Genomic DNA, 15,341 nt, shown 5'->3' on the forward strand with positions numbered 1-15,341 from the left:
ATTCGGAGATTGCATTGGCTTAACTCTACTTCGTTCTGTGATTGGTTCAGAAAGCTCGAGTCACTTTCTCAACCAATCAGATGCAAAACTGAAACCAATCACGACTTAGTGGCAACGTTTTCCCGCGCTTTAGTCAGTTTGGTTGTTTTTACCTCGAGTTCGCATCGGCTCTTAAAGATCTTTCTTAAAGATATTTCCACAATGTTCCTTGACTTTAAACATTACAAACCGAAAAAGGATATTGTGAGCACAAGGTGCTTTGCTTTCATGGAACAGGACGAGTTTAAACCTGGTCCTGCCTGTATCGAACTGTAAGTAAATACGACTATTCGTTGACTGCATCAGAGACCCCTTCATGATATAAGCAATCTTAGCAATCAAAACTGATTAAAGTGTTTGTACAGATATAGGCGGTGGCCTCGAGGTCGTATTAAAAGGGTCTGGGTCAGGGCGTTATTTCGGAATACTGTCTTGCGTTCTTAGGCTGGACACTCACATGGGTTTCAATAACCTTTGCCATAAGCGGCTGCCGACGGTGCCTGAATAGGCGGCTGAGCCCGGAAAAGGGGGCGTAGAGCGAAACTCAAACACAAGAGCGGTGAGAAGTCTGATTAAGGCGGCGGTAGGCCGAGGACAACCGGCTTTCATTGAAAACCGTGCGTTTACCTTTTATTTACTGTATAACTGTTTGTCTGTCTGCCTTAACGGCAGACTGCTTAGCTCTCTATCTGACCGACTTTCTGACCACCTGACAGTCATTTATTTTCTCTTTATCTGAATGTCTGTCTTTCTGACCAACTGATTTTCTCCATGTTTATTTGACTGACTTTCTGACTATCTCAATGTCTATCTATCTGTCTGAATGTTTGTGTGCCCGTCTGCTGTTATTGTTATCCTGATACTCCTTTCTCAAGGTCTTAGACTACAAGGTTTTTTTTTCAGCTATCAGAAACCAACAGATTTTAATCGCAAGAGGTTAATCTATATACAGAAAAAACCGCTATATCTTCACCTAACACTAAATGTCCTTGATGAATGATATCAGACAAAAGATAGCATACGAGTAAGCCTTAATTATTATCCAACAGCACAAAGTAGAGTACAAATAACGCGCGAATAGAGTACAAATATCCTGCAATATTGTACGGTTATTTGGACAGTGGATTATTTTGTACTGTGTAAAAACCTGTTTAATGGGTTGGCTGCGCGCGTTACACTTCTCTATCTGCTTTGCTTCCCCCCCCCCCCCCCACCTTAGGAGAAATAAGCAGAAAGACTTGGTAGAAAAAAAGCAGCTAGTTAATAAATAACTTATTAGGCGTTTTGGTGTGTAGTATCACTGAGTATTGTTACCCATTGTTTGTGATTTGACTCGCCTTACGGGCTTATCAAAAATACTCAGCGATACTACGCGCAAAATTACTCTGTGATACTACACACCAAAACGTCTGATGAAACATATTTATTGGCGCATAAGTGCAAGCGTTTCTTTGCTTGCGTGAAGAATTGAAGCGTTGAGAAAAGCGAGCCAGGGAGGGGTCTGGCACTCATAGTACCTAGTACCAGACCTTTTGCCGACTTCTCGCCAATGACGACCTGCTCGTGGGCTACACAAAGATGATTTATTTCATTTGCTAAAACACGAGCAAGGATTCAAAGGATTCAATACCTTTCTAATGAATCATACACATATACTACTGATATTTTTTAAGCGCAATCTGGTGCTAACCAAAACTATCCAATATTTTTTACAAGGGAAAGGAATCGAGCTATTTTTTATTGCAAAGTGTGAATGGGGTTTGTTTTTTCTTTCATTGATAACGCATCTTCACAGAGAATTATATTCAAAGTGGCTGTGAGCTACTAAAGCAAAAAATGAATATTTGTTTTGAGTATCTATCGATGTGAGATTTAAAATACTTCTTGTATTGGAAATTTCTCACCATTTATATTACGGTGTATCAGTATTGTAATTAATTACAACACTAAAATATAGCTAGTTACCACGATTACTTGGCCAGCGCAGTTTAAAAAAATATGTTTTATGGTGTTCGCCAGAAAAATTAAATTTGCCCTTTTATCAAACTCTTTGCGAGATAAAAGGCAAACTTAGTTTGAAAACAGCGAATTCCACAAGGATTATGAATTAGTAGAGAACAGGGTTAAATACTCATTTCTCCATGGACCTAGAATGTCAAAATTATTATTATAAGTTTCATAAGAGACTGATGTGCAGAGCAAGTGGAACATATTATAGGCTAGAAATTGATAAAACGAATCCTATGCTTCTCACAGGCTGGTACGTCAACGTGAATTATTCATCAGAAAAAAACACCAAAGTGCAAGCTCTTCATTTAACCGTAACTAGTATCTAATAACATTCAAAAGTCGAAAGAACATTTTGTTTAATTTTAAGACCAGTCTATAGCGCTGCTCTGTCTTTTAACGAGAGAAGAATTTTTGTCCACTTTCCAAATCACTGGAAAAAAAATTAAACAGGTAATATACGCCTCTCTAGTTTAGAAAGAAACGACTAAAGGGAAAGAAAACGTTTTCATGTAGTTCTTCTCCATTTTAGGGGTAATTTATTTGGTAGTGAATGTCAAGGATAAACAGAAAAAATTCTCTTATTATCTTAAATGTAACTAAGATTTAGAAACTATTAATTAGATCAATAGTGATTTGGTAAAACTTTTTACATTAGAAATCAACGGTAAAACAGGAAGTTTCGACCAAACTTCGGTCATTTTCAAGCAAATGGTAAGAATGTAACGATGAATATATATATGCGTGTGAGAAATGTAAAATTTTTGGACGTGTAAACGGGCACTAAGAACCCCACAAAAAGAAGAAATAATTAGAAGCTAAATTAAAAACAAAAAAAAGTTAAAAACCTAATTAAAAAAGCCTATTTAAAAATCTAATTAAAAACTAGAATCTAACTAAAAACTTAATTAGGTCTTTTTTCTGACGAGGTGTAAAGAGGCGTCAGGAAGCAAACCGCCATAGTCACGATTTAAAGGAGCGTGGGTGGAGTTAATATGCCAAGCCTCCAAACAAAGGCGCTGGTGGTAACACCGGTTAGAGGTGATAATTTTAGAATTATCCCACCCACTAAAGGCAAATGGCTATACAAAAACCTTTTTCCGTGACTGCAAAAAACCAGTTACAACTAGTAACGCTCTTAATGAAAGGGAACCAGCTACTGGTTTTGCTGTTATTCCTTACATTCAAGGTGTTACCGAACCCATCAAGAGAATTTTAAATAGCCACAACGTTAAAGTTGCTCAAAAACCCTTTCAGACTTTGGGGCATATTTTCGCCAAACCTAAGAATCCTGTCACGAAAGAACAACGAAGCGACGCTATTTATTCTATTCCATGCAATGACTGTGACCACGAATACATCGGACAGACCAAACGTCAGTTTGGTACACGTTTAAAAGAGCATCAAAAAGCGGTTATCTTTTGCAAAAAGGGCAATTCTGCTTTATAGGAGCACACATGTCTAACCAACCATACAATTGGGTGGGATAATTCTAAAATCATCACCACTAACCGGTTTTACCACTAGCGCCTTTGTTTGTCTATTTCCTGTAGGTATTCACGTCTTTTGTTTCAAGCAGCCCTGTGGGTTGTAGATCTAAACGTAAACCTTCACATATTGATGTTTGATCGAAAAATTTTGAACTATGAACTTCTAGAAAAAATTAAACTTTGAGATACACTATCTGTTACCTGCTGAAAACAATTTACAGTAGAACAAAAGAAATTGTGATGGACTTTAATTTTTATCTCACGGAAGTTTTTTCCAAGAAGTTTAGCAATCAAATCGTTGCATCTTTAGTACAAGAAGAAAACTAAGATATTTGGTGTACGCTCGATGGGCCGATCAAGCGAGTTTTCGTCTCTTTTCTTTTTTTAACTTTGTGAGGATGGCAGATGACCTAACGAAAGTTAGATAAACGTTGACATAACTGCGGTAGGTTACGCTAGTCTTCAAAGAAGTTTACACGGCAAGCCAGTCCTCCAAAATTCAAAGAAAAAGAGAGCCTCCTTCCTCAAACTGTACGGTCAGTTTTCAATTTTGGTCATCATGGCTGATGAAATGTGTTTCAAAGATTTTTTCAAATTTCTCCTAACCGGAACAATACACTATTAATTCTGCATTAGGGAGCAACCAACATTTATCACATGGGGGGAGAGGGGGGAATGGAAGGAGGTGGATAAGTCGGTGAAACCAATGGAGGGGTTCCATGGCAACATAAATGAACACCAAAAGATCGCAATTCCAAACTCAATGTGGACGGTGGGCTGTTGCTTGAACTTGAATACCAATCAAGTCGTGGGAGCGTTTGGTGTAATGGGTGATAATTCTTTAGACAAAAAGCCCTTAAATAAATTTATGATGTCCCAACAAAACGTCGCATATGTTGAAAGCGCCCTTAAATTAGAGGATCCAACAATTAAGTTGTTTCCTAAGGGCAAAGATTGCTATATGCCAGAAAAAAACGTTAAATTGAATGAGATACATAGATGATTTTCATTTTTTTTTTCCAATCCATATAACTTTCCTGATTAGTCCTGTGAGTCATTTCTTTATTCCAATGAGACAAATCCCTCACATCATTTTACTCGAGAGTGTGGGCCGTGACAAATTCACTTGATCTAACTCACAGCAATCTTCAAATGAGTGCCTGAGCTTAATCACCCATGATGCATTTCTTTTGCCTAATTACACCTTGCGATTGGTTTATAAACTTGTGCGATTGTATCCTACGAGCAGGCGAGCAGGCCCTCGATCATTAATGGCCCTGCGGCAAGTGCGTTTCTCCGCTCACAAGAAAATTTGTGACGAGCCTGGGGAAGTGTTTGTTGTTTGAAGTGGGAGGGTGCGGCACTAAAAATGAGCCTAGATCACTTTCCTCGCCCGTTTTTTTTGTTTTTTTTTGTTTTGTTTTGTTTTTTTGTTTTTTGTTTTTGTTTTTTTTTTTCTCACAGTCTAATACTTACTTTGTCGCGGGTAAAGAAACGCCCGCGTAGAAGTGCTGATATTGACGGCCCACTCGCATGCTTTTGGCAATCAATCAACCAATCAGAAGAAGGACTAAACTTAAATCTTGACTTAATCTCTAATCGTGGCGTTTACTTTCAGCTCTCATAAACATTGTAATGTTTACATCCTGTAATGTTTACTTTGTTCCGTTTGGGGAATTACTTTAGTCTTGGTCTCACGTCACTTGAGCAAAAAACGCTCAAATTCGATTGTGTGATTCCCATTGCGAATTCAACATCGTAAAGAAATACAAAATCAAAAATCGAATCTTTAGTAGGTGGACATATGGGAATCATTTCGCAGAGTACTCTCACCGAAGGAGAGCTAAGTCCATTGCAAATTGATTCATTTAAGGGTTGAGAAAAAGATCAAACAAGGATGGTGGCATGGAGTGTTAGCTTACAGGAACTTGGAATACTAATAATAACAATACTGATTATAATATAGATTTAATCCTATTATTCCATAGGGACCTAGTCCGCTTGATTGCAAGGCCGTAGCTCCTGAAGAATATGGGAACGTCCTTCCGAGTAACTCGTAACTTCTGGTTATAACTCTTTAGTAAAGTTTTCCAGAATGTCCGTCAAAGAGCTTCGACTTTCACATATTTCTGCTCATAGTTATCCAAATTAAGGAATATTTTCAGGCTTTGGATCTTGTTTTCTCTACAAAATTTTCGCAACGAGACTCAAGTCACCACCGTCACTTGGGGTGAAATGTGTAAAAACTTTACATTTCAATTTACTCAGTACAGTAACGGTAGCAATGGCCGCAGTGCGCAGACAGAAGAAAAACGTCATAATGTAGATAGACTGTGAGCGTAACATAATGGGGATTCACTGAAAGTCTTCCCTTCCCTTTTCTACCTTTTTTATTTTTCCTTCATTTTTCCTCAACTCATCCTTGCTTTATTCTATTTTTTGATGCTTTCGATGACATTTTAGCTTTCGCCTCGTATATATTATTCAAATTGGCGTCAACGTCAATGGAATTTCCCCAGTGATCCCACCGAGAAAAACCCAAATCCTCACAATCACTCGCAATGACATTCTCCCAGGGGCGGATCGCGTTTCTATGGCATCAAGTTAACCAAATGCAACTGCAGGGGGTGGGGGTAAGGAAATCGAAATTCTACACAGCCATAGAGTTTTACATATATCGAATTTCTCTGTCCATAGACGGCTTTCGTGATGTCTATTCGTATTTCTTATGACTGCACTATGTCTGACAAAATGAATCCTATGCTTCTCACAGGCTGGTACCTCAATGTGAATTAGTCATAAGAAAAAAAAAACAAAGCGCAAGTTCTTCATTTGACTGTAACTCATAACTAATAATATTTAAAAGTCGAGAGAACAATTAGATTAATTTTAAGATCAGCCTATGGCGCTACTCTGTCTTTAAGAAGCATTTTTGTCCACCTTCCACATCACTGGAAAAAAATGAAACAGGTAATATATACCTGTTTAGTTTCAGGAAGAAACGAATTGTTCGATTTAGGAAATTAAAATGTAGTTCTTCCTTATCTCTTTAACATTTTAGGGGAAGTTTATTTGGTAGTGAATGTTAGAGAAAAACGGAAAAAATCACCTTTCTTTATTTCCTAATTATCTTAAATATAACTTAGATTTAGAAACTATTTAGTGGATCGATTTATTTTAAAAATTGTAGTTGAAATTTATAATTGTAGATGTATATGTAGTTAGTTAGGAAAGTTTATTTGTTGGAAGAGTTCGTTTCGTCTTAGATCATAATTAGGGTATTTATCATTATCATTAATCATTTTTTAAGCATTTATTATTATTATTAGAGAAATTTTCAATTGAGTGTCGAAAGTAATCCAAGATTGCATTGATTTAACTTTACTTCGTCCCGTGATTGGTTCTGAAAGCTCGAGTCACTCTCTCAACCAATCAGATGCAAAATTGAATTCAATCACAACTTAGTGACCCACGTTTAGGCAGTTTGGTTGCTTTTACCTTGAGAATCACTCCTAGACTGGCCATCCTGTTCGTCAAACTTTTCATTTAGCTTACGCCTGCAACTAATTCAGTTTTCGTCCTTTGATAACATTGTATGCTTCTCAATCACTGGAGGACAAGACCAAAATGACAGAGTCTGAGTTCTTGAGGTGTTTAATAGTCAGGACCGGACTTAAGGCAAAAATCGTTTTTCATCCAAGAGTCTTATCGATTGGCTTCTATCTGAAAGAGATTTCATCGTGAAAACTTTCTTCAATCGTTTCAAATTGATCAGAAAGGTCTTCCGAGGAACATTCCAATTTCCCTTTTCAACCATTAACAACCAAAAAAACGTTCAAATGAGGCTTTAAAATTTTATAACCACCGTTAACAGAATCTTGTTAGCCCTAGATTTCCATCATGACAAAATCGAGTAGCGTTTTTTCGTCAGTTGTTAATAAATTAAATATCTCAGTGACACGTTTAAAGGAATTACTTTTTGAGGGTTTGAGGAGTTAAGTAGATTGCTGTTTCAATTTAAGATAGAAGAAAATGAGGCATCTTTGTATAAAACTTTTCACGAAAGATGTTTATCAACCTAAAGGTTAACTAAGGCAAAAAATGCGAAGGTCACTAGCATCAGAGTCGAAGTCAATTGGTTATTCAATTAAGCTGAGTGTAATAAGATGCCTTAAAATCTCTTTCCTGGTACCTGTATGCACATCTTTTGTTTCAAGCAGTCCTTTAAGCTTTACCATGACAACAAGGGATATCAAGAAAAATTGAGAGAAAGTGAACCATTAAGATGCCATGAGTTCCTCAGTTTTTGTGAGGATGGCAGAGGACTCAGTCAAAATAAGGAAGAAAATATTTTGGGGTGGAAAGATATTGGTGGATCATCTGGTTTTCAGGTGGAACGGAAGGGGGTTAAGTTATTGCTAACAGTGTTGGACTATTTAGGTTAACTAGCTTCAACAACTCGCGTAAACGGAGGCACCAGAAGTCTGTTCAGGAGCTTCGCTTCACTCTCTGGGACTCTGTCCATAAGCCCAAACATGTCGGTTGACATGTTTGGGCTTATGGGATAGCTAACCGTTGCAGAGTAAACATATTTTTAGAACGCTCACCATAACAATCTCACAAGGCATTCGAAATGAACAACAAAGTACCCAACAACAAACTCCTTGATTCGGATGCGTTGATTCCTTAATTTTGAGGTATTTAAGATTCAGAAAATATGAAAGAGTTTTTATAAGTAGTTGGAGTGAGGAGATGGTGTTCAAGAGTTTCATATTTCGGATGAAAACATATTACTTACTGGCTTATTTGTCAGCTGAAAATGTTCTGTTGCTAGTGTTTTCCTGAGGAGAAGCTTAAACAGTTATAAAAAACTCTCCCTTAGGTATTTATTAACTAACAGGTTGACCGAGGCAAAACATTGCTGAGGTCACCAGCATTAGAGTAGAGAGCATTAGTCTTGAGTCTAGAGTTTGGTTATTCAATTAGACTGAGTGTCATAAGATACTTTAAAAGCTTTTCTCTATTACCTGTTTTCACATCTTTTGTTTGAAGCAGTCCTTTTTGCTTTGAAGAAAGACTTTTTCTACACGATGACAACATTGGATGTCAAAAAAAAATTGAGACGAAGTCAACCATGAGATCCATTAAGATGTCGTGAATTCCTCTGTGGTAACTGTGACGACATAGATTATGTACTGTCTACTATCACAAAATCTTAAAAGCCGAGAAGAACATAACATAGTGAAGAGGTCACAACAGCTAAGCAGTCGAGATAAGCCTGGACAGTTGTACGCCTTTATGACAATACAGTGAAGATGAACTTTCCTTGTTTCGCTTTTCCCTTGGCGTTGCTTGTATCAGTTCAGCTCATCACTTTTACATGGGCCGCAATGAATGCGACAAAAACCTCAGGTAAGGTAAAAAGGGTTCCCTTTATGTCGAATCTCTTTAGCACACGTATACTGTATTCATTAGATTAAGCGTTGCTCCCGAATAAGCCATATGAGACTGTAACTCAAACGCGAGCGGGCGTGCAAAGTTTGTTTGAGGCACCCTAGAAACTTATTTTACGGCGAAGATTTTTTTCTCAGTTTCAAACGCTACAGTTCTTCAGTAGACACAACTTTAAGGGCGGTAGTTACTTTGAAATTTGTGCAAACATAGAGCAAGCCTGTTCAAGTGGCGGATTCTGTGTGGGTTGTTAATTCGATTCCGATAATGGATCTAAAGGTAAACCTCCACATATTGATGTTTGATCGAAAAATTTTGAACCATTTACTTCCAGACAAAATTAAACTTTGAGTAACACTATCTGTTACCTGTTGAAAACAATTTACAGTGGAATAAAAAACTTACGATTTACTTTAATTTTACTTTGACGGAAGTTTTTTCTCAGAGAATTCTAGTAATTACAAGCAAATCATTGCATCTTTAGGACAAGAATAAAACTTAGATATTTGGTGTACGCTCGATGGCCGAGCAAAGCGTAATTGAAAATTGACTTTTGTTTTGAGTTTTCGTCTTTTTTTTAATTTTGTGAGGATGGTAGATAACTGAGCGAAAGTTCGATAAACGTTGACTAAACTGTGGAAGGTTACCCTAGTCTTCAAAGAAGTTTACACGGTAAGCCAGTCCTCGAAAGAATTGAAAGAAAAGGAGAGTCTCCTTCCTCAAACTCTACGGTCAGCTTTCAATTTTGATCTTCATGGCCGATTAAACGTGTCTCAAAGATGTTTTCTATCACATGGGGGAGGGGGCAATGAAGGGTGAAAGAAGGATTTTTGGGGGCCAAAAGCTTCACATTTCAGATGGAAACATAGTACTTAGTGGCCTATTTGTCAGCTGAAAATGTTCGGTTCCTATGTTTTCCCGGGAGGAAGCTAAAAGCATTTGTAAAAATATTTCCCTAAAGGTATTTATTAACTAACAGGTTGACTCGGGCAAAAAATTTCCAAAGGTCATCAGCAATAGAGTCGAAATCAACCGATTATTCAAGCAGACTGAGTGTAATAAAATACTTTAAAAGCTCTTCTCTATTTCCTGTAGGTATTCACATCTTTTGTTTCAAGCAGCCTATTTAGCTTTGAAAAGAGATTTTTGCTGGTCGATGACAACATTAGATGTCAAAAAAAATTTGAGACAAAGTGAGCCATGAGATCCATTAAGATGACATGAATTCCTCTGTGGTAATTGTGACGAGATAAATTATGTAATGTATTCTGTCACAAAAATCTTAAAAGCTTATAAGAACACAACATAGTGAAGAGATCACACAGCTCAGCAGTCAAGATGACCCTGGACAGTTGTACCCTTTTGTGACGATACGGTGAAGATGAACTTTCTTGGTTTCGCTTTCCCCTAGGCGTTGCTTGTAGCAGTTCAGCTTATCACTTTTACATGGGCTGCAACGAATGTGACAAAAACCTCAGGAAAAGGTAAAAAGGTGTTCCCTATATGTCGAATCCCTTTCTCACACGCAAATTGTATTCATTGGATTAAGCTTTGCTCCCGAATAAGCACTCTGGGACTGTAACTCAAACGCGAGCGGGCGTGCAAAGTTTGTCTAAGGCACCCTTGAAACTTATTTTACCGCGGAAATTTTTTTCTCAGTTTCAAATGCTTCAGTTCTTCAGTAGACATACCTTTAAGAGCGGTAGTTAATTTTAAATTTTTGCAAACATAGAGCAAGCCTGTTCAAGCCTGTTCAACCCTGTGTGGGTTGTTAATTCGATTCCGATAGTAGATGTAAACGTAAACCTTCACATATGGATGTTTGATCGACAAATTTTGAACTATGTACTTCTAGAAAAAATTAAACTTTGAAATACACTATTTGTTACCTGCTGAAAACAATTTACAGTAGCACAAAAGAAATTATGATGTACTTTAATTTTTATCTCACGAAAGTTTTTTCCTAGAGAAGTTTAGCGAGCAAATCGTTGCATCTTTAGTACAAGAAGAAAACTAAGATATTTGGTGTACGCTCGATGGGCCGATCAAGCGACTAATATATTGAAAATTGACTTTTGTTTCGAGTTTTCGTCTCTTTTCTTTTTTTAACTTTGTGAGGATGGCAGATGACCTAGAGAAAGTTAGATAAACGTTGGCTAAACTGCGCTAGGTTACGCTAGTCTTCAAAGAAGTTTACACGGCAAGTCAGTCCTCCAAAGAATACAAAGAAAAAGAGAGCCTCCTTCCTCAAACTCTACGGTCAGTTTTCGATTTTGGTCATCATAGCTGATGAAATGTGTTTCAAAGATTTTTTCAAATTTCTCCTAACCGGAACAATACACCATCAATTCTGCATTAGGGAGCAACCAACATTTATCACATGGGGGGAGAGGGGGGAATGGAAGGAGGATTTTAGGGGGCCAAAGTACTTTTTAGGGGGGTTCATATGGTTTTCAAGAGAATGAAATGGGGATCAGTCGTTGTTTTACAGAGTATAAAAGGAAAACTATAGGAAATTGATTGTAGATGAGTGGGGATCATTAGAATACAACAACAACCCCACTCCCATCCCCTCACCCTCCTTTTTCCCAGGCGATAAAAGACAAATGACCCGTTCATTGATTTGTATACGAAAATTTAATTGTTGTAGAGCTCATAGAGCTAACATGAAAATTACAAATAATCCTAAACTGCATTTCTTTGAAGAATGTTTTACGGAAAGACAGACATTCCTACTCGAGGTCTAATTTTGTTCAGCAAAACAATTTTAAAAAACTTTTTTTCGGAAAAATTTAAAATGAAAATTACATATGGTCCTAAACTGCATTTCTTTAAAGAACGTTTTACAGAAAGACAGATATTCTCACTCGAGCTCTAATTTTGTTCAGCAAAACAATTAAAAAAAGCTGATTTATCAAAGATTGAAATATTAACTTTTATCATTGTCCTAGAGTGAGAATCGAATGGAAGAATAACACACGGACCCCTAAGGAGGTAGTCGTCATCTTCTTTCGAATGAAGAATCTCTATAAAGGATAGGATTTATAAAATATAGCATAATTTTGAGGAACATGTGATTAAATGAATAAAAAGACAACTTTTTCTTGCGTCAAAGATTATGATGAGCAAGGAGAACACCTGGGTGAACAACCAGTACGTCGCGTAGTACCAGCGTGCGATCTTGACTCCTTCTCATTGGGTAATAAAAAACCAACTTTTCCAGAGCAGCCAGGTGTCACCCTTTCCATCTGCCCAGACAATCAATATGCCATTTTCTATAATAATAATTGGAGAATTGCACGATACACACTTTACAAGATTACCACCGCGCAAGCCCACAAAGCCAAGACACACCCAGTACAAAGACCTAAGCCAGACCCATGGCAACAGGATAACACGCCAGGTAAGTTAATCAGTGTTACTGTTTTAATTTACTTTTTTAATGAAGAAATTTAGGAAAAAAATAAATCCGTTTGTCATTCCACTACTACAACGTCTGCTCGTCGTGTTGTTTGTCTTTCACGCACTCCTAATGCGATCGATAAGATGCTGAGATGAGGTTATGCGAGTATTTCGTGAACTTAAAGTTAAAACACTCGAAAACGGGTGTATATACATATATATACGTGTACGTGTTTTTATATATAGATGGATGGATAGATATTAGGTAGATATGATATACATTTACATTATGCATCATAACGCCATTTTACCAAATTAAGGCAACGCGTACGGTGCACGCAAAACATGCGACGGTATTACACTGCAGGTTAAATGGAGCAAAAATACGAATGGAAAGAGCAGAGACTTGTGAGAAGAGTCGTGCATGATGGGTAAATCATTTTAAGCAAACAATTTCCTTGACTTATCTGAGATAATTCGCTTTAACATTTTGCAACCGTGATTGGGAGGGTGAAAACTTTATTTACCTAGCAGATCGATAGAGAACAAAATTTCTTGGCTTGTGACTGACATCAGCGTACTTTAAAACTCTCTCATGATCAGGGATTCGTCAAGGAAGCACTGCATTGTATCAAAACCAACCTTTCCCAGGTAGATACCACAGAGGTCACCTCGTTCCTGTTAACATCTTACGTTACAGCGATGAAAGTGTTCTTGCCACTTTCACCTACACCAACTGCGTGCCGCAAATTGGGTATTTCAACTCAGTTCAGTGGAAAAAGTACGAACTAAAAATAGGGATATATGCCCAGGACTATTGTGCTCCAAATGACGGAACTCTTTACCTGATCACTGGAACATCACAGGTTAACTTTGATGAGAAACTTAATCTTCAAGGCGAAATAATCGGGGTGGACAAGTCGGTGAAACAAATGGAGTTGTTCCATGGCAACGTGAACGAAGACCAAAAGATCGCAATTCCAAACTCAGTGTGGACGGTGGGCTGTTGCTTTAACTTGAATACCAATCAAGTCGTGGGAGCGTTTGGTGTAATGGGTGATAATTCTTTAGACAAAAAGCCCTTAAATGAATTTATGATGTCCCAACAAAACGTCGCATATGTTGAAAGCACCCTTAAATTAGAGGATCAAACAATTAAGTTGTTTCCTCGCGGCAAAGATTGCTATATGCCAGAAAAAAACGTTAAATTGAATGAGGTACGATCTTATTTTCCTAAAAAAGGAGTATGAGTAAAATCCTTGACAAGAATCTGAGGGGCATCTTGCATAAAATAACCAGATTCAGATCAATACACAATTTTCATCATATCTCAATTAATACGTGCGCTATGACTAGGGAATGAAGCGGGCCGTATTTCATTGTAAGCCTCGCTAAATTCAAAAGTTTATTTAGACTGAAATCTACCTCTACTATTTGAACCCAAAAAATATGTTAGTTACTCGTTTTCCTCGGGCTGCGCTGTAAGTTACGAACTCGGTTAGGAAGAGGTGTTTAGAGCTTGTATTTCCATCCTTGGTGTTCAAAATATGCATGCTACTTTATCTGTTTAACAATATATATTGTAACAAAGAAGAGGAATCAAGAATCAAATAACTGTGATCTAAGAAATTAAACGAAATTTGAAGTTGTCCCAAACATTTTGTCAAAGATTTGATATCTAACTGTATATCCTGGTATTTTCTTACTAATTGGTTTCTTTTAGTAATTTCCCACCCCAGTTAAGGGGCTTCGTTTAAATTTGCAGAGAACCAATCCACATAACTTTCTAGATTAGACCTCTCAATCATTTCTCCATTCGAATAAGATCAAATCCCTGAGAATATTTTAATCGAGAGTGTGGGACGAGACAAAATCACATAATCTAACTCACAGCAATCTTCAAATGAGTGCCTGAGCTTAATTACCCGTGATGAAATTCTTTTGCCCCATTGCACTCCGTGATTGGTTTATAAACTTGCGCGATTGTTTCCTTCGAGCAGGCGAGCAGGCCCTCGATCATTATTGGCCCTGCGGCACGTGCGTTTTTCCGCCCACAAGAAGATTTGCGACGAGCCAGGGGAAATGTTTGCGGGAAGCTATGGCACTTCTAATGAGCCAAGACCCACTTGCCTCGCCGGTTCTGTTTGTTTGTTTGTTTGTTTGTTTGTTTGTTTGTTTTTTCATCACAGCCTCATACTTACTTTATCGTGGGCGAAGAAACGCCCGTGCAGAAGTGCTGATATTGACGGCCCACTCGCAAGCTTTTGCCAATCAATCAATCAGAGGAAGGACTAAACTCAAATCACGATTTAATTATCCGTGTTTTCAAGTCTTTAATCGTGGCGATTACTTTCAGCTCCCATAAAGCTTGTACAGTTCACACCCTTTAATATTGACTTCGTTCCATTTGGGAAATTACTTTAGTTCCGGTCTTATGTCACTTGATCAAAAAGCGCTCAAATTCGATTGTGTGATTCCAATTGCGAATAAGACATCGTAATGAAATACAGTACGAAAACTTAACTAATCACGGTTAAAATCGAATCTTTAGTAGGGAGACATCTGGGAATTATTTCGGAGAGTATTCTCACTGAAGGAGAGCTAAGTTTAATGCGAATTGATTTATTTAAAGGTTGAGAAAAAGATCAAACAAGGATGGTGGCTTGGAGTGTTAGCTTACAGGAACTTGAAACAGTAATGATAACGATACTGATAATAATGTAGATTTAATCCTATTCTTCCAAAGGGACCTAGTCCGCTTGATTGCAAAGCCGTAGGTCCTGAGGAATGTGGAAGGCTCCTTCCGAGTTGGTAGTAACTCCTGATTATGACTCTTTGGTAAAGTTTTGGAGAATGTCCGTCAAAGAGCCTCGACTTCCAACCTTTTTGCTCATAGTTATCCAAATTAAGGAAAATTTTCAGGCTTTTGATCTTGTTTTCTCCACAAAATTT

At 37.6% G+C, this 15,341-nt stretch overlaps 1 protein-coding gene across 2 annotated transcripts in view; it reads left to right on the forward strand.

The window, feature by feature from the left end:
* Window positions 1-14,045, forward strand: part of LOC149043156 (uncharacterized) — a 98,932-nt gene extending 84,887 nt beyond the window's left edge. Inside the window, exons 1-3 of one of the 2 annotated variants that reach the window (XM_089212756.1) lie at window positions 8,581-8,948; window positions 12,103-12,390; window positions 12,993-14,045. In XM_089212756.1, coding sequence (XP_089068882.1) covers window positions 8,852-8,948; window positions 12,103-12,390; window positions 12,993-13,639 — 1,032 coding nt within the window. In that variant the 5' untranslated portion in view covers window positions 8,581-8,851 and the 3' untranslated portion in view covers window positions 13,640-14,045. Of the gene's footprint in view, window positions 1-8,580; window positions 8,949-12,102; window positions 12,391-12,992 lie in introns of those variants that run through there. The other variant, XM_089212754.1, reaches the window with a different exon arrangement.
* Window positions 14,046-15,341: the final 1,296 nt, after the last annotated feature.

The sequence above is a fragment of the Pocillopora damicornis genome, chromosome 7, assembly GCF_964200805.1.
Source record: "Pocillopora damicornis chromosome 7, jaPocDami1.2, whole genome shotgun sequence".
NCBI classification, from domain to species: Eukaryota; Metazoa; Cnidaria; class Anthozoa; order Scleractinia; family Pocilloporidae; genus Pocillopora; species Pocillopora damicornis.